This window comes from Eucyclogobius newberryi, unplaced genomic scaffold (assembly GCF_026437365.1).
Source record: "Eucyclogobius newberryi isolate DKJ021-1_F unplaced genomic scaffold, fEucNew1.0.hap1 SCAF_6, whole genome shotgun sequence".
Classification (NCBI taxonomy): Eukaryota; Metazoa; Chordata; class Actinopteri; order Gobiiformes; family Gobiidae; genus Eucyclogobius; species Eucyclogobius newberryi.
Window position 1 is genome coordinate 23,377,480 of NW_027316278.1, and position 25,646 is coordinate 23,403,125.

General features: G+C 39.0%; 2 protein-coding genes across 2 annotated transcripts; one reads left to right on the forward strand and one right to left on the reverse strand.

The window, feature by feature from the left end:
• The first annotated feature begins 727 nt into the window (after positions 1–727).
• Positions 728–20,979, forward strand: LOC140346802 (long-chain-fatty-acid--CoA ligase ACSBG2-like). The gene is made up of 15 exons (XM_072432998.1): positions 728–742; positions 2,127–2,196; positions 2,276–2,496; positions 3,687–3,970; positions 5,614–5,702; positions 6,100–6,220; positions 6,296–6,376; positions 7,149–7,298; positions 8,151–8,318; positions 8,403–8,584; positions 8,873–9,106; positions 10,734–10,951; positions 19,720–19,859; positions 19,931–20,174; positions 20,536–20,979. The coding sequence occupies exons 2-15, from the start codon at positions 2,138–2,140 to the stop codon at positions 20,622–20,624; spliced, it is 2,280 nt and encodes a 759-aa protein (XP_072289099.1). The 5' UTR covers positions 728–742; positions 2,127–2,137; the 3' UTR covers positions 20,625–20,979.
• A 1,284-nt stretch (positions 20,980–22,263) lies between these two features.
• On the reverse strand, positions 22,264–24,866 carry LOC140347308 (uncharacterized). The gene is made up of 4 exons (XM_072433705.1): positions 24,658–24,866; positions 23,534–23,735; positions 23,155–23,319; positions 22,264–22,861 (listed from the first exon to the last, which is right to left on the reverse strand). Exons 1-4 carry the CDS (start codon positions 24,790–24,792, stop codon positions 22,704–22,706), a joined length of 660 nt encoding a protein of 219 aa, XP_072289806.1. The 5' UTR covers positions 24,793–24,866; the 3' UTR covers positions 22,264–22,703.
• Positions 24,867–25,646: the final 780 nt, after the last annotated feature.

The following is a 25,646-nucleotide window of genomic DNA, read 5'->3' on the forward strand; positions in this document are numbered from 1 at the left end:
GACTTGCTCTATATTATGGAATATTTAAATCTGTCACAATTGAGTGGGTGAGTTGTTTCACACTCTCAGCACGTGTTGGGCAAACAATAACAGTCTGTTTACTATAGTAGTATACTGTCAATTATGTCTCATTAGCTGTTCTTGTTTTAATTATACAAATTCCTAAAACCCTCCAAATACATTCTTAAGGATTTAGATTTTTTTTGCGTTCTTTCAAAATTCTAAAACCATTATCAAATTGTTGCATCAAATTTGTTTTAGAAAGTTATACTGTTTTATGAACTCACACCTTAGTTATCGGACGTTGCTCAACAGAGAATATTTCTATGGGCCCAAAGTCTATATATTGTTGTTTTTTATCATTCCCTTGACAGGACTCATCATGCCTTACTGATAATAACTTTCAACATCTAAGTCAATTTTGGACAAGAGTTGCAAACTTCAACCTTTACCCACAAGATTACTTCCTGCCATTGTCGTTGTCTATACTCATAACAACAGCCGGACGCTTTGTTCTGTGTTTGTGCGACTTTCAGATCCTCTCAGCTCTCTGTCCGGACTCACCCCTGGTCACAGCGCCCTCCAGGTGTCCCGACCATTACATAAGTGAAAACAGGGCTGCCATACAGATCTCCAATAGGTGATTTATTTGTACAAGACCCGCTGTCAGCTTCCTGCAGGGAACAAAGGCTTGTATCGTCCTGTTCAACCTTCACTCAATTACACCAAGTTGACTGAAAAGGTGAGCTACAAACAAACAAACTTGTGTATATACTCTTAATACATATTGTTTGCACATAATTTTCTGTTACCGCCATTCTGAATTATATTATCATACTACTTGATTTGTTTGTTTAACTACTATTTTTTTTCAGATCAATATTTGTATTTGTCTTATTAGAGGTGGATGATATGTTTGAGATTATTCCAATAACAGCATTCATTTTATGGCAATGTATCAGAAATTGGCTCTTTTTGCAGCATTTAAAAATATAATTTTAAATGATAAAAAAAAAAAAACAGCAATTGCCATATTCTCCATATTTTGTTTTCCATGGGTTTCAGAATGATGCGGACTGTTGCCATAGTGACGGTCAATTTAAAACAAAATATTATATCTTTTCATGTGGAAAAAAGTTTGTAATGTTGCATGAAACAGGAAGCTGAAATCTATTAATATCTACCGCCTTTGCTAAGAACTTACTATGTTGATTAGTTGATTTGTGTTGCCATGGTCACAGTTGATCTGTTGGGTTTTCCACATGATGGTTTCAGGGAGTCTTTATGATTGTACTGTCTTAAATTGCTGACTGATTAGATTGGGTAATTAAGAGAGTGAGTGCGTCTTTATTCTCACACAGTAGGCTTCTTTGCCAGCAGTAGCCTCGGGGTAGGTATGGCAACAAACACATGACTTATAGACACTACCTGCTGTTTAATGTGTGAACTGCTTTGAACTGCCAATCTTTTAGAAGTTGTTGTTAGAATGAGCACATTGGCTCGTGAAGACAAATTTTAGTTTTATCTTTTACCCTTTTTTTTAAATTCAAACACACCACTGGAACTTGATTTGGGGTAATGTACTTTTGCATCACCAGTTTGTTGCAATCCTCCTAGTTTACCTAGTTGTAAACTTTGCGCTAAAGTAATCTTGCCTAATGTTATCTTATAAGGTCAGACTAGTGCTGGGTGGACAGATCTTAATCTTTTTTGATACTGAACTTATTACTTAAGTTGTTGTAATCTTTTATTTCATCTTCCTATCCTAAACATTAGAACCTGTCAAACCATTGACTTTTCTCCGTATAGAAATTTTAAATATGCAAAATTTAGTCACTATATGTTTGACACTAGATGGCACAATTTTTCAGCTTGAAACGGTGTGATTACTCTTTGCACTTTGTTGTTTCATGTTGACACAATTGCAATAGCTGACATTTCTGTTCAATTAGGTCAAAGGTATTTGACATAGAAATCAGACTGAATAGTGCAAAAGATTTCACCATTTATTTATTTTGCTCAACTATAATGTTACATCATTTCGATGCTGTGATACATGTTAAAAAGCAGGGATGACCAAAGTCAGATGTAGGGGCTGCGTATTCATTTCAACTTGATCTTTTCAGGTTAATCAAGGATGAACAACGACTTAGAAATAAGCAGTGGCTTGGCTGTCATGGACATTTCTAATGACAGGTATCAACAGATTATATGACAGATTTATACATTTTTAAAAAGACCATCGATGTTTAACGGCTATTTACCATTTTCCCAGCACTGCTTTCTCCAACTCTGTCCTCTTGGTAGAAGAGCCCATAATCACGCCTGATTCTTCCAAAGACAAACCCACTGGCAACGGCTTTGTAATTGAAAACGGGGACTGTCCTGCATCGTCTCCAGAGAAACATGAGGCCCATCCAAGTAGCATCACTGCTCCAGCAAAGCCTCCCAGAACACTGTCAGCGGGAGACGAGGCCAGTCACCAGAGTCCAGCAGGTAAACACCTTCATGGACACTAGGGACACGTTTGGTCCTGTTCCGTGCCCACTTTAGTTCTGATGTGGAGTGTACGTTCACACATTGACACATACCACATGTAAGTTTCATGACTAAACTGGGTCTAAATCCTTGACTAGCCTTGACCAGGACTAAACCAAGTACAGGACAGGACCAAAACAACTCTACGTAAGGTAAAACTGAGCTAAAACCAGGACTAAGTCATGTGTGAACCTCTTATGTATACTGTCAATACTGTCCTGGTTTAGTCCTGGTTTAGTCCTGGTTTAGTCTTGGTTTAGTCCTGGTTTAGTCTTAGTTTAGTCCCAGTTTTGGTGTGGTGTGTGTACAACTTTTAAAGGACGTACAGTATGTATAGAGCATTTCCTCGTCTAGACAAATGTGGATAAACTGATAAATTAGATTTGTAGGTTGTTGGCAATATGACAACTTCCTCAACATTAAAACTTCTAAAACCTTAAAACTTACACAGTTATAATAATTTAATATGTCAGCAAATAAGAGCCAACAATAAAGAAAAATGTTTGACGTAGAGTATGAGATTGAAAAATGATTTTTCATGAGATAAGATAAGAAACGTTTGTTTTACAATGGGGAAATGACACTGTTACATCAGCAAAGAGCAAAACAAACAGCATTAGAAAAGTAAAGCAAACAAGTGGCAAACATTTGAGGAAAAAAATGGAGATTGAAGTATTTGTATTTGTAGTAAGTTCATTTATTTGAGACAGGAACAGTGCACAAAAGTATCTTTTTGGTAAATGCTGATGTTTGAAACCCAAGATCTCAGAACAGACTATTATATTTGACCTGTATCTCACCGAACTGACTTAGTTTAAACTTATCTGAAAAGCACATAGTGTATTAGAGACACCAATCACTGATTAACCTCAGCGTATATTTTATGAGACATGAGACGGAACTTGTGACCAAACTGGTTTTTGAGGTTGGCCCTACATTTACTGGCTTCCTCGTCTGTATCAGATATCCTTCCCAGTTCTCTACTCCACTATGTGCGGCTCTTGTCACACGCCCCTCAGGCAGTCTGTAGCACACACGCTCATTAAAACCCACAAGGGAGCACAGTTTGTATCAGCGCAACAGCCTGCTCACCTCTGCCTTCTCCTCCATGGCGGCTAAACGGGGCTTTCCTTGTTGTCCAAATGCAGAGGAGCCCAAAGCCATTCCCTTGTCGTCATCGAGTTTGGCGACAACTTTGGCACCAGCCGAGCACCTATGGACCACGGACAGAGACAAGGCGGTGAGGCTGAGGATGGAGGGGTCCGGGCCGGCTGCGGAGACTCCAATCACCACTCATCAGATGTTCCTGGAGACGGTGGAAAACAATGGGGATCATCCTGCGCTGGCATTCAAGAGGGATGGACAGTGGGTGACACTGACTTACAGGCAGTACTATGAGCAGTGCCGCGCCGCTGCCAAGAGCTTCCTCAAGGTATGTTAAAGCATGACAAATGTTTACTTTGCTTTCGGCCAGTGCTCTAATTGTGTTTATTTAGTCAGAAGAATGTAAAGCACAAGTGGGTTATATGTCTTCTACAAGATGATGTTAAAAATATGGTTTTGAGGGTACTTTTTGTCCTTATGGAGATTTTATTGTTATGCCTGGATTGACTGTTCACAGTATGACATTTAAGTTATCTATATCTGTGGAGACAAGCAGCCACGGCCAGGTCACAGGTCAGATCTGTGGAGATGCATGTCATGTTTTGCAAGGTATTTTTGAGCGATAAAAACTTATGTAATCGAATAGATGCAAGAGAGATAAGTTTTACTTCCATATTTGGAGACATTCTAGGCAAATGTTGCCACAGGGACAACAGGTGGCAGGTGCCCTCTTTAGAAAAGTGACATAGTACGCCTTTAAGAATGTCATATTTAACAAAGCTGTCAAAAGCTGCAGAGATCTTGACGAATAAGAACACTGACTTGCTTAAAAAAGGTATGAGTGGATCTTTCTGCACTTTTAAGATTACATTTACAGTTAATTCATGTTTGTCCAATACTTAAACCTCAACCAAGACACTTACATTTTAGCACATTTGTGATAGATTGCAAATATATGATCTGATTTTTATAGACATAATCCCAAAAACAATGTGTGCATGTTTCGCATTTTGGTTCATATCGCCCACCGCTAATATAAAGAAAAGTACTCAATCCAACTTGTTTACATTTATATTTTATATTCATTCTTGTTGTTTGGTCATAGTAAAACCACATCCAAGCACAAAAGAAAATAAGAGATACAGATTTGTTATTTGACCAGGTGTAGGCAGAAGCCAAGGCTTATTGTGCCCACCATTCTCTCCAGCGCACAAAAAAACAAACAAAACTACATAACACTGGACAGGATCACAAATGCCCTCCACAAGCACCCCAAGTTTCACAACAACAAAATGCATTTTTATTATTATTATTATATTTTTCTATGATTGTTTTCTCAAAGATACCTTTAAATTGAAATAAAGAAGTGGCTTTTTTGAACTGTTCCATAATATTTTACTATATTTTACTTATACTAGATAAACAATTCTCCCTCAGCGTGGTTCTCACATAAGCTCTGTCAAACAGACACGTTCCCCTTAAATTATATTTACTTTCTCTCTGGGTAAACTTTGTCTTCAGTGATTTAGATTTGATTATTTTTGACTGAATACATAAACTTAGCAGTATACAAGTCTAACAAATCATAAAACGTTAAAAGCTTTGATTATATGAACAATGGGTTTACTCTGTGAATTATAAGATGCATGATTGATAAATCTAATAGCCTTTTTTTGCGCTGATCAAAGACGTACAGTTTGCACAAAGGCATACAGTAGTATCGGGCCTCCTTTATAAACACCCAGGCCAAGTTTATTGCGCATTTCTAAGGATGCTTCTTGCTGAAAACTAACACTTGGGGGTGTGAAATGGACATCTTGTGTTACATCTCCGGTGTCACAGCAAAGTCTACGGCCTGTACAGAGCAAAGCTTTTGAAATGTGATGTAGGTCAAACGTAATAGAGGCACTCGGCCACAATAACTTTCATTAAACTGATTCAGAAACATCAATATATTTGTTTTGTCCTTAGCTGGGGCTTGAGCGCTTCCATGGTGTCGGTCTGCTAGGATTCAACACTCCAGAGTGGTTCATTGCTAATATTGGCTGCATTTTTGCCGGGTAAGAAATCACTTTATTCTAAATGTACTCTGAAGGGCAGGGCTTTTTAATACGAGGAAATCATTCTCATTCTCAAGCTGTTTTTCCCCTATATTAATTCCTGTGTTTTTTCCTGACTTTTTTAAATACTAAATGTGCAAATCTGAATCTAATACATTTTAAAAATCCATCTATATGCTACTATAACACATTTTCACATAACTATGGCTACTATTACTTTTATTTATTTTTATTTTGTAACCTTTATTTAAAGAGTTTTTCATTCACTAACACGACCTGGCAGGAAAATATCCCGCTGTAAACACACAAGAACAAAAACAAAGCAGAACGTGTGTTTTGCTCAATGCAATGTAATTTAAGTCTTAAGAAGGTTAACATGTTTCTTGATTGGCTGTAGTGGTCTAGCCGCTGGCATCTACACCACCAACTCGCCTGAAGCATGTCAGTATGTGGCGGCAAACTGTGAGGCCAACGTCCTGGTTGTGGAGGACAAGAAACAGCTAGACAAGATTCTCCAGGTGAGGGTTTATTTCAGTTCACAGTGTGTGTTATTCCTCTATGCTATAAACCTGAATATTGATTTGTTTCTTCAGGTTAAAGATCAACTCCCTCACCTGAAGGCCATTGTTCAATACAAGGGTGAGCTGCATCAGAAAGCATCATTCCTGTACACCGTAAGTACATGCAGTAAAAGTATCATCTGAACCGATAAGATGTGCTCTTCTAAAACGGGGCGGATAATGTCTCAGAGATCATATCTTATCTGTACTATTTATGGACAGGCATTTTTTAAACCACACACAGTACCAAAATATTTTCTTATCATTTTGTTTTATTTTTTGTCTTTTTGTGAAAAGTGGAACTATTATACACTGTTCGGATATCCTGGTTTATATTGTAGGTCTAAATGTGTTCTAGATAACCTGAGTAAAAGGTTTAGGGTTGAATTTAAAAGTATTAAATTAAGAATCAAAAGTAGTGAAGTAATCTATTTTTAAAAGTAAGGCAAAGATTTAAGGAAACAGTGACAATTGCCTGGAAATGAACACATTATACATGTTTGTATGGAAATGAGTGGGTGTTTTCTGGACTGGACTCTTAAACACTAATGATTACAATTCTACCTTGTCTACTCTGTGTTAAAAAAGTTAAATGCCATGTTAATGTTAGTTTTGTAAGAAGAAAAAAAATATATATTTTATATTTTTTTATATTTTTATTTTATGTATTTTATATATATTTTATATATATATATATATATATATATATATATATATATATATATATATATATATATATATATATTACCATTTTGTCCCCATATTGAGTGGATGGTGACATTTACACCTTCTGTATTCTGTACCTTGATTGAAGTGATTCAGCTCTTTGTTAAATGTCCTGCTCTTTGCAAGTTGCAATAACAAGTGGATATGTATTTCTTTTTAGTGGGACGAGTTCATGAAGCTTGGAGAGGATGTACCCATCGAGCAGCTCAACGCTGTCATCAGCAGTCTTCGAGCAAACGAGTGCTGCACACTCATCTACACATCAGGGACCACTGGCAACCCGAAAGGCGTCATGTTGAGCCACGACAACGTATGTTTATAATTAAAGTTTTAAATAATAATTTGCACGTAAAGGAAGGGTGAGCAGCCACAAAGAAGAAACAAAAACTCCAACTGAACCATAATACCTGAGTAGAGGACATATATTTTTCTCCTTATATGGACAGGCCATGGCTCGTGTTGGGCTCAGAACATCCAGATTTCCTGGCCCACAGAGCTGCAGAGGCTGCACTAGCACAGATTCATGATTGGCTGCAGGTGCTGGAGTGTATGTAGTGACCATTCAGATTAGATAGAGGACTTTTAGAGTTGAACCAACTGGATTTCTGGTTTGAAACTGGCAGCACAAATGAGAGACTCATATGAGGCTCATTCTCTTGTCTTTAGAATCAAAACACCAAATTATGACATAAACAACTTGTCCATCATGTTCAATGTTGTTTTTGTTAGTAAAAATGATGATACAGCATTACAATTGTTATCAGTAAAAGCTATTTATGTTGTTAACCTCGTATCTGGGGACACAGATAAGTCTTGTTTATGAAATATAAAATGTAAATCTGACATACACTTTATTTAAAGCAGAACATTCCCTGACTTGATGTCTACAACAAGAATACCCAGAAAAATGAAACGTTCAATTTAGGTTTGTACTATATGAAGGTGTTATGTAATTATTTTCCAATTTGTTACTTTAAGTTCATCCAAAACCATTTATAATAAATCACAAGTGGTATTTACATAACCTATTTAAAGGAAAAATGTACCGGTATGTAACTTTTCTGATGGAAGGTCTGTGTGTCCTCATAGACACTAAGTTATTTATTTGCCTAAAATATTCTATGAACAGAGACATTTATTCCAAATGCTTCTCTTCTCTTAGATCACATGGACAACACTGGCAGCGGGTAAAATGGCAGGACTCAACTACGCTGAAGAGGTTTTGATCAGTTACCTGCCGCTGAGCCACGCTGCAGCACAAGTCAACGACGTGTGGCTTTGTATGAGATATGCAGGAACCGTCTACTTCGCACAACCAGATGCTCTGAAGGTAAAGTTTATTCAATTATAAAACACATCTTCAATAAAAGTACAACAACTTTATGCAATATTGTTTATTTATTTTTTATTCAAGGGATCTCTTGGGACAACTCTGAAAGAGGTGCGACCCACGTCCTTCCTCGGGGTTCCTCGAGTTTGGGAGAAGATGCAGGAGAAGATGAGAGCTGCTGGTGTCAAGGCTTCACCCATGAGGAGACGAGTCGCAGACTGGGCCAAGTCAATAGGGCTGCAGTACAACTACAGTGCCATGAATGGGTGAGAGGATGGAAAATTACCTTTTTTAGACTGGAAGTTACTTGGACACTTTAGCTGAAATGAGAAATTAAACATCTTTAAACATCAGTGGATAACTGTTTTTAATTGAGTCAAGACATATTATATTATTTCTTTATTTCTTTTATTTCTTTATTTCTTTATTTCTTTATTTCTTTATTTCTTTTATTTATTTATGCCATCATAGTCTCAGCAGATACTATGGGAAACTACTATAATTTTGTTCCAGAAAAACATGCCCTACAATTGTGCTTTGCTTGTGTCTTACAGGGACAATGCTGTGCCGTGGGGGTTCACATTGGCCAACAGCCTGGTTTTCAAAAAGGTCCGCGCTGCTCTGGGTCTGGACCGCTGCAGATTGTGCCTGACAGGAGCAGCCCCCATCACCAAAGAGACGCTGGATTACTTCATGAGCCTCAACCTGCCGCTGATGGAGTTATACGGCATGAGTGAGAGCTCCGGACCACACACCATCTCTGTGCCCAATGCCTTCAGGCTCTCCAGGTCAGGGCTTCATTGTTATGTATTTTGGAAGTAAATTTCCCGAATACTTTTTGATATTAAGAGTTTTACGGCACAACAAAGACTGACTAGCTATGTGTTAATGTCCCCAACAATGTTTTATTTTGTAATTTTATTGGTCTTATGGTATTCAGTCTTCACATACGTAGGTGATAAGCCACAAGCAAATGGGAAACTGACTTCCGTAACCAAGTGGTGAGCTCCATTCACTTTTGGTAACACTTTTCAATAGGTTGAGTTCATGTGACTTTAGATGTGGTTGGATTAGACAAAGAGAGTACTGTACATGTACGCCTCACGGCAAGAAGGTCATGGGTTCGACTCCCGGGCCAGACCGGTGTGGTGGAGTTTGCATGTTTCTCCCTGTGTCTCCAGCTACAGTAGTCCTAACCAAGCCTAGCACAAAGATCTGGAGATGGGTCCCTGAGCGCTGCAGCTGCTCACTGCTCCTGACAGGTTGCTTCAGCAGCACTGAATGCATTTCCCTCATGAGGAATTAATGAAGTATACCCTACCCTTTAAAGTATTTGGGGAACTATTTTCAATTAATGGTACAATACAATAGTTTCTTATGAACAGACCTGTTTTTATCATACCTTTACAATTTTGTAAAACTGGAAACGCTGCAGTGACATATTTGTTCAGCTGATTTACCTGTCACTGACATGTCACGGTAACAGGCTTACTTTCCTGACTGTGGGTACAGAAACCAAACGTTTTATTCAAGCAAGAATCCTACATGGTAACTGTAGATTATATATAATGAAAAAATATATAAATATAATTTATTATCATATTTTTTTTCATAGTTTTGGCCGAGGTGCAACTTTTACTCCAGACCGACTTATAAGATAAGATAAGATAAGAGAATGTGATATTATTCGTTATTTTCATACTGGCAACAGAGGGCGTTTTAGGCTCTAAAGAACAATCTGCACTTCCTCTACCACCGGTGTTTGCGGAGTTGTTTAGAAGTGACATAGAGGAAGAAGAATTGAATATATTTAGTGATTTTGGTTAATACTGATGCTTTGGTAAACTTGTTAGCATGTTCTTTTTGCTTTTGCTTTTGTTAATATGTTACGTTAACACACCAGACACTTACCACAGTTCTGTCTGTGCGTCATGTAGCTGAAGGTGTTAGCGTTAGCATACGTACACCTATTTACCATGTTCTCTAATCTGTTATTATTTTAAATTGCCTTTCAAGATGAAATGTCTGTTCTTGGTCTTGGATTTTATCAAATAAATGTCCCCAATGAATGCGACTTATACTCTGGAGCGACTTATAGTCTGGAAAATACGGTAACCAATTTAGGAGTAAAAGTATGCTGTCTGAAAACTACTAAAAGTTACATTTCTTCAAAACGTTACTCAACTCGACTGCATTTTTAAGAGCCAAAGGGTCAATTTTTACTTTTAACTGTCAAAGCTTTTACCGTTTTTTTAATATCTCTGTAAATACTGTGCGTATAAACTTGAAGTTCAACTTTTAAGTTTGGAAATTTCTTTCAAAAGCAGTGACTTATACAGTTATATGTCCTTCCCAACTTACCATGTGCATGTTTATTTGTCCATTCAAAGTGTGTATTGCCTGTTTTGTGGTTAGCTGTGGAAAGGAGATGGCGGGCTGCAAGACAAAACTGGAAAATCCGGACGAAGACGGGAATGGAGAGATCTGTTTCTGGGGTCGACACGTGTTCATGGGATACCTGAATATGCCTGATAAAACCACGGAGGCGCTGGACGAGGACGGCTGGCTGCACTCGGGTGACCTGGGACGACACGACCAGCATGAGTTTCTCTTCATTACTGGAAGGATAAAGGGTAAGATCAAAGGTCATAGAACTGATCTGTTAAAGCGTGCGCACATACAACATTCAACGTTCAATTTTTGATCTATAAAGGGACAATAGAATGTGGGATTTGATTATGCAGTCATGTATGTAAACTCAGAATCTTGTTTGAGGTTTGTGTTTTGTACATATTTAGTCAGAATTTCAAATACAGAAATACAAATGAGACCACACTCTTAAAGACCACTCGATACGCAGGTCGAAAGGCACATTTCTTTGTAGCTGAATAAATTGTTCCACTTTTCTATTCTACTGTGCAATTACACCGTTATTGAGGGAGATGGCTCCGAACCTTTTTTGTCTTGAGAAAACCCTAAGCATTGTCTAACTGAAGACCCCCTACATCATGCTTTGGTGTTTCTTTTGTAATTGTAAGTCAATTTGTTATATATAACAACTTGTCCTTTCCTGCATTGATGATATTTATGCCAAAATTATCTTTCAGAAACATTATTGATGTACAAAGAATAGTTTTTATTAAAATACTATTAAATTCTTTCAAATCTGAAATTAATGCCCCCTGTCAAGAGCTTGCATGCCCCAGGGGTCCTTTACCCGTGAGAAACACTGGTTTAGGGGACGCTCAGTGCTATAGAAAGAAATGCCAATGTGTGAGATTGAAAAAACCAAGTTGACACAAATTGTAAATGCTGATATAAATATATGTCGGTGTAATCCCTCATTCGTCCAGGCGTGTTCCATAGTAGAAAAAGCTTCAGTTGTAGTCATCTGGACTCAGTTTGAAAAAAATAGACGTTTCGACTCTCATCCAAGAGTCATTGTCAATAAAAGAATTTAGATCGAGAACTCCGATATTAATACTGTTCTGTGGTAAGACCCACCCATTGGGAGGAGCCTTCCTGAAGTAGAAAGAGTTGTTTGTTTCAACAGAAACTCCCCCCTTGTATCTACCGAGCTAGCCTATTCAGAATTTTAATGGCCTATTAGAATCCTCTTTGTCTTTGTGAGACCCTGGCTCAACCACCCTGAGTACCTGATTAGCATCCGAATGTCCTTGTCCTGGTCCTCTACCTTTCCAGGGGTTCAATAACCCATTATAAATAACAGGAAGATTAAACCTTAGCCCTCCATTTCTGTTTAAAGAAGGTCTTTCTTTTTTAACAAAAATAGCTTCCTTGACTCCTCTTTCAAACCATCTTTTCTCCCTGCTTAAAACCTTCACCTCACCGTCTTCAAACGAGTGATTAGAGGCTTCAAGATGGAGATGCACGGCGCTCTGAGGTCCTGAACTAGTATTTCTTCTGTGCTGATAAAGCCTCTTGTGTAGAGGCTGTTTCGTCTCACCTATGTAACGTTCTTTACAGCTTTCTTCACTGCATTGGATCGAATAAACTACATTGCTCTGTTTTTGAGTCGGCAACTTGTCCTTAGGGTGAACCAGTTTTTGTCTTAAAATGTTTCCTGGTTTAAAATAAACAGGGACTTCGTGTTGTCTAAAAATTATCTGCAGTTTTTCCGACAGGCCAGACACATAAGGGATAGAAACACCCTTCCTTCTCTGTTCAGTATCCCTTTTGTCCTGCTTCTTGGTTCTCTTCACTCTGTTGAGGGCCCAAGCGGGGTAACCACAGGCTGAGAGGGCATTTCGGACATGTTTTTCCTCTTTCCTCAGAGGGCAAGAAGAAAATTAAAGCCGCAAGCGGCATCCAACGGCCCTCGCGGGCCGCCGGCCTTCCGACTCTGCGCTTTCGACTTGATAAAGATGGCGCCCTTATTGTGTGTTGAATTAAAAAAGAACTTGACAGACGGCGACACATTGGACATGGCCAATCCAGTGCAAATCAACACAAGTGTCAGTCAAATTTGCTGCGCCGCCGCACAGAGACCGTAGCACTTAGAATAAAAATATGGATAACTTTTGATGCCGCGCTTGTGTAGATGATATTTCCCAAAGTAAAGCTTGATCGAGCTATTGCCCACGGAGGAGTTTGTTAAACTGTGAAGCATAAATTTGAACATTTCAAAGATTTGGCGTTTTCCCATTTGTGACAGTATATTTGCAGCTCCACGGCACAGAGACCGTAGCACTTAAAATCAAAATATGGATAACTTTTGATGCCCCACTTGTGTAGATGATTTTCCCCAAATATGAGCTTGATCGGGCAATCGCCCTAGGAGGAGTTCATTAAAGTGTGAAGCGTAAAAATGTGGTCATTTTAGAGATTTCGCTGTTTTCCCATTTCTGACATATATTTGCGGGTCCGCCACACAGAGACCGTAGCACTTAGAATCAAAATATGGATAAGGTTTGATGCCCCGCTTGTGTAGATGATATTCTTCAAATATGAACTTGATCGGGCAATCGCCCTAGGAGGAGTTCGTTAAAGTGTGAAGCGTAAAAATGTGGTGATTTGAGCAATTCTACGATTTTCCCATAAGGATAACATGGGATGTTTCTGTCATCGCTACGGTTACGCCGTACAAAATATGACTTTTGCTGTCATAATTTTATGATCAGGATGGCAATTTAGAATTTAGTGCAAAATGTCATGTTATTTGGAAAAACTTTATTGTTTATAGGTCACTCTGAAGGCCAAATAGTCCAAATTCTGGGTAAAGTTTGTGGCTCCGTCGCACAGAGACCGTAAAAGTTATCCTTAAAATTTGGATAACTTTAGATGCCCAACATGTCTAGAGGACGTACATCGATTTAGAAGTCGGTGGGCAAAACGCACTAGGAGGAGTTTGTTGTAAGTGTAAAACATAAAAATGTGGTAATTTGAGAGATTTTGCGGTTTTCCCATAGGGATAACATGGGAGGTTTCTGTCATTGCTACGACTACGCCGTAAAAATTTAGGCATTTTTGTGATTGGCTTTTGTGATCGGGATGGCAAAATAGAATTTTGGGTAAAGTTTAGACAATTTTGGTAAAACTAATTTTTGACCTTCAATGTTAATTTAAAGGTCACTCTGTAGGGGGCGCTATAGCGCCCATTTAAATTTTGTCAGCCTAAACTGGTCCAAACTAGAAAGTTTAACAACTGATTCAAATTTGGTCCTGATCGGACTCGTTTTGATCAAATGGGAGCAATTTTTAGATCTGCAATATTCCAAAATAAGTTGTCCAACTTTGCGGCTGCGCCTCACACAGACCGTAAAAGGTATCTCAAAAAATTGGATAACTTTAGATGCCCCACTTGTCCAGAGGACGTACGTCGATTTTGAAGTCGGTGGGCAAAACGCCCTAGGAGGAGTTCGTCAAAGTTTGACGTGAACAAAATGGCTAACACAGCGTGTTTTCATTTTCAAAGGAGGATGGCGGCCATAGGGTAAGTCTGGGGGCGTGGCCACAATAATATTTTTTTTTGTCCTCACGAGAGGAATGCGTGTCCCGAATTTCGTAGCTTTACGCCAAAGTTGACCTCGGGGCGTCTCCCATAGGCGCAATGTATTTTGACTTTTGTCGGTGGCGCTGTTGCGCCATTTTTTAACGAAAAAAAAAATGGCCCAGAAAAAACAAAATTTTTCGCCGATTCTGAATTTTGGGCAAAGATTGGTGAGTTTTTGAGCATGTTCAGGGGGTCAAATTAGAGATCAAAGCGCTGAAGAAGAACAAGAAAAAAAAAAAAAATATTTTTAGCAAAAACAATATAGCCGTTTCCACTATAACAACAAATTATACATCGTTTGAAAGCTCTAAGCCTTCCCCATGCCGCCATGGGGTGGAATCATCATTACGAGCGCTTACGCGCTCGTCACTCCCTATTCCGTTGGGATGCCCCGCCCACTCCCCATAGACTTCCATTGATTTGAGCAGATACAAGCATGGCCCATGCCTGCGGCATGGATTCTCGCGTACGGGACGATGCCAGGAGGGTTTTTGGAGGAAATAGTCAACAATTAGTGAATGGGCTACGCCCATTCACTAATTGTTGACTATTTCTGTCATAGCAGGAGTAAGTATGCATGATCCATGCCTTCGGCATGGGCTAGTTCACTGTACTTGCCAGGGGCGACGGGGTACCAAACATGCGGGCTGCGCCCGCATGTTTGGTGCGCCCGCATGTTTTTTAGCTCGGGCCTAAAAAACGAAGCTTTTTCTACTGATATAAATATACTTTGGCTTTAATAATGGATTAATATTGCATTATTAGGCCCGAGCGCCACAAGCTGGCGAGAGGCCTATTAATCTCGTAAGGCAGTGCGAAGCACGGCTGCGAAAGTGCGCACGTAGTGCGCACGAAATCGAGCGCGAAGCGCTCGCCCACTTCCAAACACTCTCTAACGCACTCCTTCACTCATGCACGCCCCGTGCATACTAATTAGTAGTAGGAAAATGGAACTTTACCGTTGTAAACGGGCGAAGCCCGTGCAAAAGTGCGCACTAAACGAGCACTTTAAATTGCATCTCAATCATTCCATCTCTTGCATGTTCCGTGCATATAAGCATGTAATGCAAAAATTGAACATTATTACTGTATAGAGGGCCAAAAACACAAAGTGGGCGGAGCCCACTCAAAATTAACGAAAGTACCCGTCAGTGACCAGAGACCCACACCATGAGGTAGGAAAGCGCGAGCGCTTTCCGAAAATGTATAGTTTATGATATTTGGAAAATGGGAAATATTGTTTTCGCATCGGAATATTATTAGGCCCGAGCCCCAGCAGGGCGGAGGGCCTATTGCTCCCGCAACGCTGCCGAAGGCAAGTACAGTGAACTAGCCCATGCCGAAGGCATGGATCATGCATACTTACTCCTGCTATGACAGAAATAGTCAACAATTAGTGAATGGGCGTAGCCCATTCACTAATTGTTGACAACAGCAGCGCGAAGCGCTGCATTCCTTCAAAAACCCTCCTGGCATTGTCCCGTATGCGAGAATCCATGCCGCAGGCATGGGCCATGCTTGTATCTGCTCAAATCAATGGAAGTCTATGGGGAGTGGGCGGGGCATCCCGACGGAATAGGGAGTGACGAGCGCGTAAGCGCTCGTAATGATGATTCCACCCCATGGCGGCATCGGGAAGGCTTAGAGCTTTCAAACGATATATAATTTGTTGTTATAGTGGAAACGGCTATATTGTTTTTGCTAAAAATATTATTATTATTTTTCTTGTTCTTCATCGCTTTGAACTCTAATTTGACCCCCTGAACATGCTCAAAAACTCACCAAACTTTGCCCAAAATTCAGAATCGGCGAAAAATTAAATTTTTTCTGGGCCATTTTTTTTTTCGTTAAAAAATGGCGCGACAGCGCCACCGACAAAAGTCAAAATACATTGCGCCTATGGGAGACGCCCCGAGGTCAACTTTGACGTAAAGCTACGAAATTCGGGACACGCATTCCTCTTGTGAGGACAAACAAAAAAAATCATTGTGGCCACGCCCCCAGACTTACCCTATGGCCGCCATCTTCCTTTGAAAATGAAAACACGCTGTGTTAGCCATTTTGTTCACGTCAAACTTTGACGAACTCCTCCTAGGGCGTTTTGCCCACCAACTTCAAAATCGGCGTACGTTCTCTGGACAAGTGGGGCATCTAAAATTATCAAATTTTTTGAGATACCTTTTACGGTCTGTGTGCGGCGCAGCCGCAAAGTTGGACAACTTATTTTGGAATATTGCAGATCTAAAAATTGCTCCCATTTGATCAAAACCAGTCCGATTAGGACCAAATTTGAATCAGTTGTTAAACGTTCTAGTTTGGACCAGTTTAGGCTGACAAAATTGAAATGGGCGCGATAGCGCCCCCTACAGAGTGACCTTTAAATTAACATTGAAGGTCAAAAATTTGTTTTACCAAAATTTTCTAAACTTTACCCAAAATTCTATTTTGGCGTCCCGATCAAAAAAGCCTATCAGACAAATGCCTTAATTTTTACGGCGTAGTCGTAGCGATGACATAAATCTCCCATGTTATCCCTATGGGAAAACCGCTAAATCTCTCGAATATCCACATTTTTCTGTTTCAAACTTTGACGAACTCCTCCTAGTGCGTTTTGCCCACCAACCTCAAAATCGGTGTACGTCCTCTAGACAAGTGGGGCATCTAAAGTTATCCAAATTTTAAGGATAGCTTTTAAGGTCTCTGTGCGACGGAGCCTCAAACGTTTCCCAGAATTCTGACTATTTGGCCTTCAGAGTGGCCTATAAACAATAGAGTTTTTCCAAATGACATGATATTTTGCACAAAATTCTAATTTGCCATCCTGATCATAAAAGAATGAGAGACAAAGTCATATTTTGTACAGCGTAACCGTAGCCATGACAGAAATATCCCATGTTATCCTTATGGGAAAATCGCGAAATCCCTCAAATCACCACATTTTTACGCTTCACACTTTAACAAACTCCTCCTAGGGCGATTGTCCGATCAAACTCATATTTAGGGAAAATCATCTATACAAGCGGGGCATCAAAAGCTATCCATATTTTTATTCTAAGTGCTACGGTCTCTGTGTGGCGGACCCGCAAATATATGTCAGAAATGGGAAAACAGCGAAATCTCTAAAATGACCACATTTTTACGCTTCACACTTAAACAAAGTCCTCCTAGTGCGATTGCCCGATCAAGCTCATATTTGGGGGAAATCATCTACACAAGGGAAGCATCAAAAGTTAGTCATATTTGGATTCTAAGTGCTACGGTCTCTGTGCCGTGGAGCTGCAAATATACTGTCACAAATGGGAAAAACGCTAAATCTATGAAATGTTCAAATTTATGCTTCACACTTTAACAAACTCCTCCGTGGGCAATAGCTCGATCAAGCTTTACTTTGGGAAATATCATCTACACAAGCGGGGCATCAAAAGTTATCCATATTTATATTCTAAGTGCTACGGTCTCTGTGCAGCGGAGCAGCAAATTTGACTGACACTTGTGTTGATTTGCACTGGATTGGCCATGTCCAATGTGTCTCCGTCTGTCAAGTTCTTTTTTAATTCAACACAATAAGGGCGCCATCTTTATCAAGTCGAAAGCGCAGAGTCGGAAGGCCGGCGGCCCGCGAGGGCCGTTGGATGCCGCTTGCGGCTTTAATTCTTTCTTCTTCTTTCTTCTCGGGACCAACCCCCCAATTTTTCACCCAGTGAACATTGACGAAAAGTCACAAAAATTTGCACACCTCTAAAAATCGTGCCTCTCTACATTCTGGCTATTTCCCTTTTCTAAAATAAAAAAAATTGGCGCGTCAGCGCCCCCAAATGTACCAAAAATGCATTGAGAGATGGGAACTGACCCAAAAAAAATGTGATCGTAGAATCATGAAATTTGGCGCAGAGGTAGATGGTGACAAGAGAAGTAAAAAATATTACTACGGCAACGCCGTCCGCCCAACCAAATGTCGGCCATATTGCTTCAAAAATGGCTAAACATGACTTCGGAGTTTTTCCAAACGTCGTACTTTTACAAACTCCTCCCAGGGCGTTGGCCCTAAAAAGCTGAAATTTGGTGAAAATGCTACTGAGGAGTGGGACATCAAAAGTTATCCAAATTACATTGATACCTGTCACGGTCTCTGTGCGGCGAAGCCGCAAACTGTAGCAAGAATTTCAGAAATCTCCCAAATTTAACATTTCTGCCGTTTGCGCAGATAAAGTCCGAATTGCGTCAAATTAGAATCAGTTGTTAAACTCTTTTCCCTAAACCTACTTGAAGTGAAATAAATTAATTTGGAGCCACAGCGCCCCCTACAGATTTTATATGGAGGTTAAATATTTAGTTTTGCGAAATTATATGAAATTTGACACACAACTCAATTTTGGCATCCCATCAAAAAAGTCAATGAGACCCATGTCATAATTGTTATGGCTTTGCCGTAACGATGACCGAATCCATGTTATTCCAATGGGGAAATCGCCAGAACATGTTTACACTTTAGACTTTCACAAACTCCTCTTAGGGCGTTAGACATTAACCTGAAATTTGGTGAGACTCATCTTCAGGGGTGGACCATCAAAAGTTATCCACATTTTCATTCAAAGAGTCACGGTGTCTGTGCGGCAAAGCCGCACATTTTGCCAAGAATTCAAAATAAAATTGCTTTTTGATGGTAAAACAAAGGGGAGAAGATGTGACAGCGTCACAGATTCAGCAGTAGGCGTAATAAAAGGACAATTGGGGCGCGTTAGCGCCCCCTCCTATTGCGGCGTGGCGGCGGCGTGGCGAGGGCCGATCATTGCCGCTTGCGGCTATATTTATTATTATTATTAGTAGTAGTATTAGTAGTAGTAGTAGTAGTAGTAGTAGTAGTAGTAGTAGTAGTAGTAGTATTATAGGAGACAAATTACTTGCAAAGTACCTTTTTAAAAAGTAAGAACTGAAGCAGTAAAGAAAGCATTCAAGGCTTAAAAGACGTCATTTTTGCAAACAATATAGAGTGCCTCGGGTGCTATTCTTACGGTTTCTTATATTTTAAAGGTGCACTATGTTCTTTTTCTGGGGGACAGAGTCCACCACCTGCTTGTCTCCAGAGATATTGTATTAGCTTGCCTGGAATGTTCCACAGTATAACATTGAAGTTTTTTAATGTTTTTATATATATATATATATATATATATATATATATATATATATATATATATATACACTATCAGGTGTTTTATTGCAAATACTGCCATACTGTAGAACATGAAAATGAGAAATTAGGTCTAAAGAGGCTAACCTGAACAAATAAAGCTACATACAATGTATGTATGTATGTATGTATGTATGTATGTATGTATGTATGTATGTATGTATGTACTTACTTATTTACTTATGTATTTATTTCCACAGAGCTCATCATAACTGCAGGTGGAGAGAACATCCCTCCTGTGCCCATTGAGGACGCACTGAGGGCGGAAATCCCCATCATCAGCAACGCCATGTTAATTGGAGACAAGCTTAAGTTCTTGTCCATGCTTCTCACACTCAAAGTAACCCGCTCATCCTGTAAAACCACAAATACCTGTTCACACAAGCATCTAAGCAGTACTTTCTTTCCCAGTGTGTCGTTGACGATAATGGCGAGCCTACTGATGACCTGAGTCCTGAGACTTTGGACTTCTGCAGGCGAAACAACGTGACTGCGACAAAGGTCTCAGAGATAATAGCCAATAAGGAGCCAGCGGTCTACCAAGCCATCCAAGAGGCTCTCGAGCGCGTCAATGCCAAAGCGACGTCCCGAGCCCAGACCGTACAAAAGTGGGTGATTTTAGAGCAAGACTTCTCCATCTCTGGGGGAGAGCTGGGTAAGTGTGACAGAAAAGAATGAAGGAAGTGTTTTCTGTTAATATGTGACTAATGTTTGATAGTCAGTTAAATAAGGCCTCATCAGAAAACTGTGCCGGGTCTTAAAAACACAGACGCAGTCCAGAGTACACCAAAATTGTACCATAACTTTAAAAAACCTGTGTAATAAAATGAAATCACTATATCTTCGAAATCTCCAGTAAAGATAACTGTTGAAATATTTATTTTACTATTTTACTATTTCTTATAACAATGTAAAGGTATGAGCTCCGTATTTGAAACAATACATTGGAAGTTTTGAACTTTGACACTAACATGTTTACATTATGAATGACGCAGCTCTTTATTTTGTCTCTACAGGTCCCACTATGAAACTCAGAAGACCTATTGTCGTCAAGATGTACCAGGAAAAGATCAATGAAATGTATGAAGTGAGTGATAAGCCGTAGCCCAAAGCGTTCACTGAAGAGGAGGTCTTTATGTGCAGTTTCCTCGTGCCTAAACTTGGACAATCATAATATATTTATAGCTGATCTATTAACAAAGGACAAAAGGAAAGGTATCATCTGTAGCAGGTGTTAGTTTGTGCTGCTTGTACCAGGTATGTCTTGTGAAAGTCTTCAACCGTGTACTTTTTTTGTAAATAAACACTCAAACAGAGCCAAATACTTTTTAAAGCGTAAAATTTTACATTTTTGGAGATCAATATCAGTTAATATCAATGTAATGCCAATGCCCATAGTGGTATCTTTGGTAAGTTTGCCTTTTTATAAACAGTGACTTTACATATCCAGCATATGTATGCTTTGAATGTAAAACTCTTAAATCTGACCATTTTCATACAATAAATAATGCCTCATAAGCTGTATTTATTAGTAATCTATAAATTGTGCATAATTATTAAAGCGCAAGCGATTTGTGCTCTCCATGTACAGTTTGACAATTGTATGAATTATAAGGATTTTGATGTCAATAAAACATGCAGATTTCAATTTGTACTCTCTACTGCACATGCATTTTTTGTTAGTAATTTAAAAATAAAGTGTCATTCTTTAACTCTTGATACTGTTTATAGACTGGACGTTACAATACTTTACTTTATCTCAGGCACAAAGTTTAAAACCGCTTTTTAACCGCTATAAATTCTGTGCAACATTTTCACCAAGTGCATGTCCAATAATGTCATGGAATGGCTATTGTTTTACTTTTGAATAATTTAAAACATCATTACCAAACATAAGCAATTAGCAGGAGGCCAATTTAGAAAATGACAGAGACCTGACACGTAACAGAATCGGCGGCCTCTGGCAACAGGAAGACAACATGTCATATTTACTTTGTACCGGATCAACTGGAGATAAATATACCTTTACTGAAAATATGTAGAAATGTCACTTTGTTTAAGAAAGACAATCACTGACAGATTATCCTGAGGTCTTGGACAACAGGTTTCAGATCCAGCTTCTAGATCCATGGTGTCTTATTCACATTACAGTCTGATCTTATCTCTGCTCTCCATTCCCATTGACTCAAGCATCAGAACCTGAGATGAAATGTAGATAAAATGGTTCTTGTTTTCGGAAGGATGAGTCCAATATCTCATTAATCAGAACTGGAGTGTTCTTGAGTTGCATTATATACACATTTTAAACAAGATGAGAGGAAAATACCAAAATTCAAGCTCTGGTTATTCAAATTGCTTGAAAAAAGGCTGCGACATGAATCATTTGCATCTTTTGTTTGTGTTGCGGTGAGAAAAAGACTATAGGTATTTAGTTCACGTTTTATCACATATCTTTCAAGTTAGTCTGCACTTTCTTTTTCACCTGAGGGCACGACATGTGAACGATATGTAATCAAGTTAGAATAGTACTAAGTTAACTTTAGAATAGTATTAAAAACAAGTGTTACGCATATATTCCTATCAATACTGTCAACGTAAAGCTTTTATCAATTACAGACTGTTTTACTAATATGTAAAAGTACTGTTTCTTAAAATACATGTGTCTTCAAACAGAGAATGTAACTGACCGGATATTTGTATTATTGGAAACAAACGACAACTGACAACAGACATGTGAATTGTAGTTTTATTTTAGGAATTCTGAGGGGATTTTTCTGTATAATTGAAGTCATGACTTTTAAGTAGTCAGAGTAGAACTATAGCACATCCATGAGGCTGAACAGAAGTAATACATTAAGATGTAAAATGTATTTGTTTAAGGCAAAAGCATGGACGTATGGGCAAAAGTGGTTATTAGAAGGCAACAAGAGAAATAATGCAAAGTCAAATAAATAAACAATGACATTTACAGACATGACATTCAGCAGCACACATTTTAGTGTATTTTAAAACGCATGTGACCCTCTACCTCTTCAAATAAATGGCAAATAAAATGTTTTATTTTGTATTATTTTAATTTCCCTTGAAAGGCGATAAAGCCACACTTTCCCTATTTTACAAAACAAATATGATGGAATACAAAAACATAAATGAAATTATTTGTCTATGATTTGGTGAGTTGATTTCATTTGGTGGCGATGGCCACTGCCTTCTTGATCCATGTGTTGTTGTTGAGCAGTGAGAGCATGAAGCGAGCCACGTCTCCTCGAGCCACTGCACTGCCCACAGGGATCCCACTGTTGTCAGGCACAAAGTAGCCCTCGTGTGTCAAGAAGTCGAGAGCTGAGGACACAGAAAGAAGCATCACAATAATGAGACTGAGAAGAAAAAACAACCTTTCTATTTGAACAGAAATATGGCCTGATCTGTTTTGGAAATTACATATTTAATGTGTTGCTTTGATCTTTTTAATAGAGAGGTCTACAGCCAATCCTCAGTCAGGAAAAACAATTGTAACAGTTTTGAGTTTTGTGTAAAAAGTGTTTGTTTTTAGTTTTAAATTGTAATTATTAAATCAATATGATAATTTATTTTTGAACCATACCACCATCGCCAAGTACTCTCACACCACTGACCTGAGGCAGGCTGGTTTCTCAGGCCAGGAGGACGGACCACTGTCCACTCGATGTCATTTGTAGTTTGCAGAAATTGCTCCATCTGGAACATGTTGGTGAGGACACTCCGGATCATCGGCAACAACAGAAAGCGGATCATGTATGACGACTGAGTCCCAGAGTTTGCTGTTAAAAAGGTATAAACATAGAATATATTAGTGACTTTTCAGATTTCAGCATTTCTGTTGTATAATAAAGATGTAAGTGAAGCTTATCATTGACCAGCAACTGTTTCATTGTTTGATTTTCTAACTTTGTGTTGGTAAAAATCATCTATTTCCCCAGCGAGGCAACTGCGGTTATGATTCAGGGCTTTACAAAACTAAATTGAATTGCTTACGCTCGGTGTACCATGACGTCATGGTGATGAGCCTGTTGACCTTGGCCTCTCGCATGGCTTTGACCATGGCGTGCATAGACAGAGTGTAACCCGTCACTCCAGAGAAGAACGACGTCGGGAAGCCAAGGCAGGACATGACCACATCCTGGTCTTTAAAATTATCCTTCAAACTGTCCGAGGAGAAAATATTTGCCTTCACCACCTTCAAGAGAAAAGGGGAAAACATTAATATTTTTTTTACATTTATTTTTTTATACATAATCAAATGTTGTTTATCAAGCTTTATCTATGAAGAGTTATTTATGACCAGGTGCCAGTGTTTATAGTGCGCAGTTATTAGCTTTTTAATTAACTTAAACTTCTCTAAGTAATTATCTTACACAGTGGTTATCAAAGTGCCACTTAAGAAAACATTTGGCTTTCCACGTACCACCAGCTCTATACTGGGTCTAAAACAGGACTGTTTTCAGGTCCAAACTAAGGCTGAACCAGGTCTAAAATTGGACTATATCATTGCTACAATAGATTTAACGAAGAAACTATCCAAAAGAAGACCAAAAAGTGGTTAAAACTCAAACTTTAAATTAACATTACAAAAGTAGAGGACCTCCAATACCACCAGAAGGAGCTTGTGTAGCAAAAGTGGTAAAAGTGCCAAAAACTTTATGTTGACAAAATAACTAACATGTATGTTTCTAGCACCGCTCCTTCAGATATGATTTCATTTTCATAATTGTTGTGATTTCTCTGTCAATTTATGAGTTTCGGCTTCATGACACATGCAGCATTTTAAGGTCTTTCCCCAATCCATTTAAATAGACCAAAATTCAGTCCAAATGTTGAAACATACATACAAAAAAAATATTTACAGGTGCAATACATTGAAGCTACATGTCAAACTTTACTCTTACAACTTACTTTAACCTTGAGCACCCAAATTCCTTTTTTTACACCTACTTGATTCTCTTAAACCACAACTTTGTAATACTTTTTTGATACATCATTTGTGTCCTTCACGTCCCACTCACTGTTACAACACGAGGGACACTGAACTTTGTTGGATACAGTTGCAACACGATGACACTGAACCTTGAGCAGGAGAGTGGCCCCTTGGTCAGACGTACCTTGAGGTTGTCATGCTGCACGGTGACTTTCTCCGGACTCCTGACCACAGCAGTGACCGTGTGGCCCTGCTGCAGAGCCTGTTGGACCAGGTGCTGCCCGGTCTGTCCCGTGGCCCCCAGCACAGCGATCTTCATGATGAAACCAGCACAAGGGCCACAGCTCAGTCTCTCTGCGCTCTGACAACACTGGTGTATTTCCTGGTTTGAAGCTGTAAAATGTGATTATTATGGCGCAATAAAGAGCCAGTCTCTAGTCAAACGATCAGATGACATGCATTACGCGGTGTTTTACAGTTTCATGTGATTTAAGATAGTGACAATTATGGATATTCCCAGTGCCAAACTTGTATGTAATGTTTAGCATGCAGAGACACAAGTGTACTTACCGAACTTTAACACACGACAACAAAACAACAACTGATCAAAATGCTATGGGTGGTGGAAAATTGTGATGCATAAAAGGCATAAAAGTGTTACGAATAAATAGCCAGAAGCAGTAGGTGAAATAAATGTGATGTTATTATTATGCAGCGATGACCCTCGGAACAGCGCCGCCCACTGGTATGTAACAGGAGCTGCGTTCAAGAGCGTCATTGTTCTGTTCTGTTCTGTTTACGAAACAAACCATGAGTATTAACAATGATTTTCTGCAGATAGTAGTGGATGAATACGCTTTACACTTTAAGAATAGAGATGAATTATGAAATGTAGAAATCAAATTTGACACTGATATTTTTTATGTATTTCTTTTAGCTACATCTCAACTGGCAGCTTGGTAAAAAAATAAAAACTCATAAAATCAGTATAGCTGTAGCCGGAGCTGTAGGTTTAAGGATGCTCTCCAAACTACTTAGTCCTAAGGTAAGTAGGAACCTTAAAGCCAAGGTTAGGGAATTATTTAAGTATTGATAATCTTTATAATTATATAATGGGAGAAAAACACAGCCAGTAGCCTTTATGTTTGCATTTTGCTGTAGGCCCTCTGAAGA

Bases quoted from the DNA above. Each gene is read 5' to 3' on its own strand.
- LOC140347308 (XM_072433705.1), bottom strand. From the start codon at position 24,792: ATGAAGATCGCTGTGCTGGGGGCCACGGGACAGACCGGGCAGCACCTG. The intron at 23,320-23,533 runs GTAAGCAATTCA...CCTTTTTAACAG, and splicing joins GACGTCATGGTACACCGAGC to CAAACTCTGGGACTCAGTCG. The intron at 22,862-23,154 runs GTCAGTGGTGTG...CTGTGTCCTCAG, and splicing joins GAGAAACCAGCCTGCCTCAG to CTCTCGACTTCTTGACACAC.
- LOC140346802 (XM_072432998.1), top strand. From the start codon at position 2,138: ATGAACAACGACTTAGAAATAAGCAGTGGCTTGGCTGTCATGGACATT. The intron at 6,221-6,295 runs GTGAGGGTTTAT...TTGTTTCTTCAG, and splicing joins AGCTAGACAAGATTCTCCAG to GTTAAAGATCAACTCCCTCA. The intron at 9,107-10,733 runs GTCAGGGCTTCA...TTTTGTGGTTAG, and splicing joins AATGCCTTCAGGCTCTCCAG to CTGTGGAAAGGAGATGGCGG.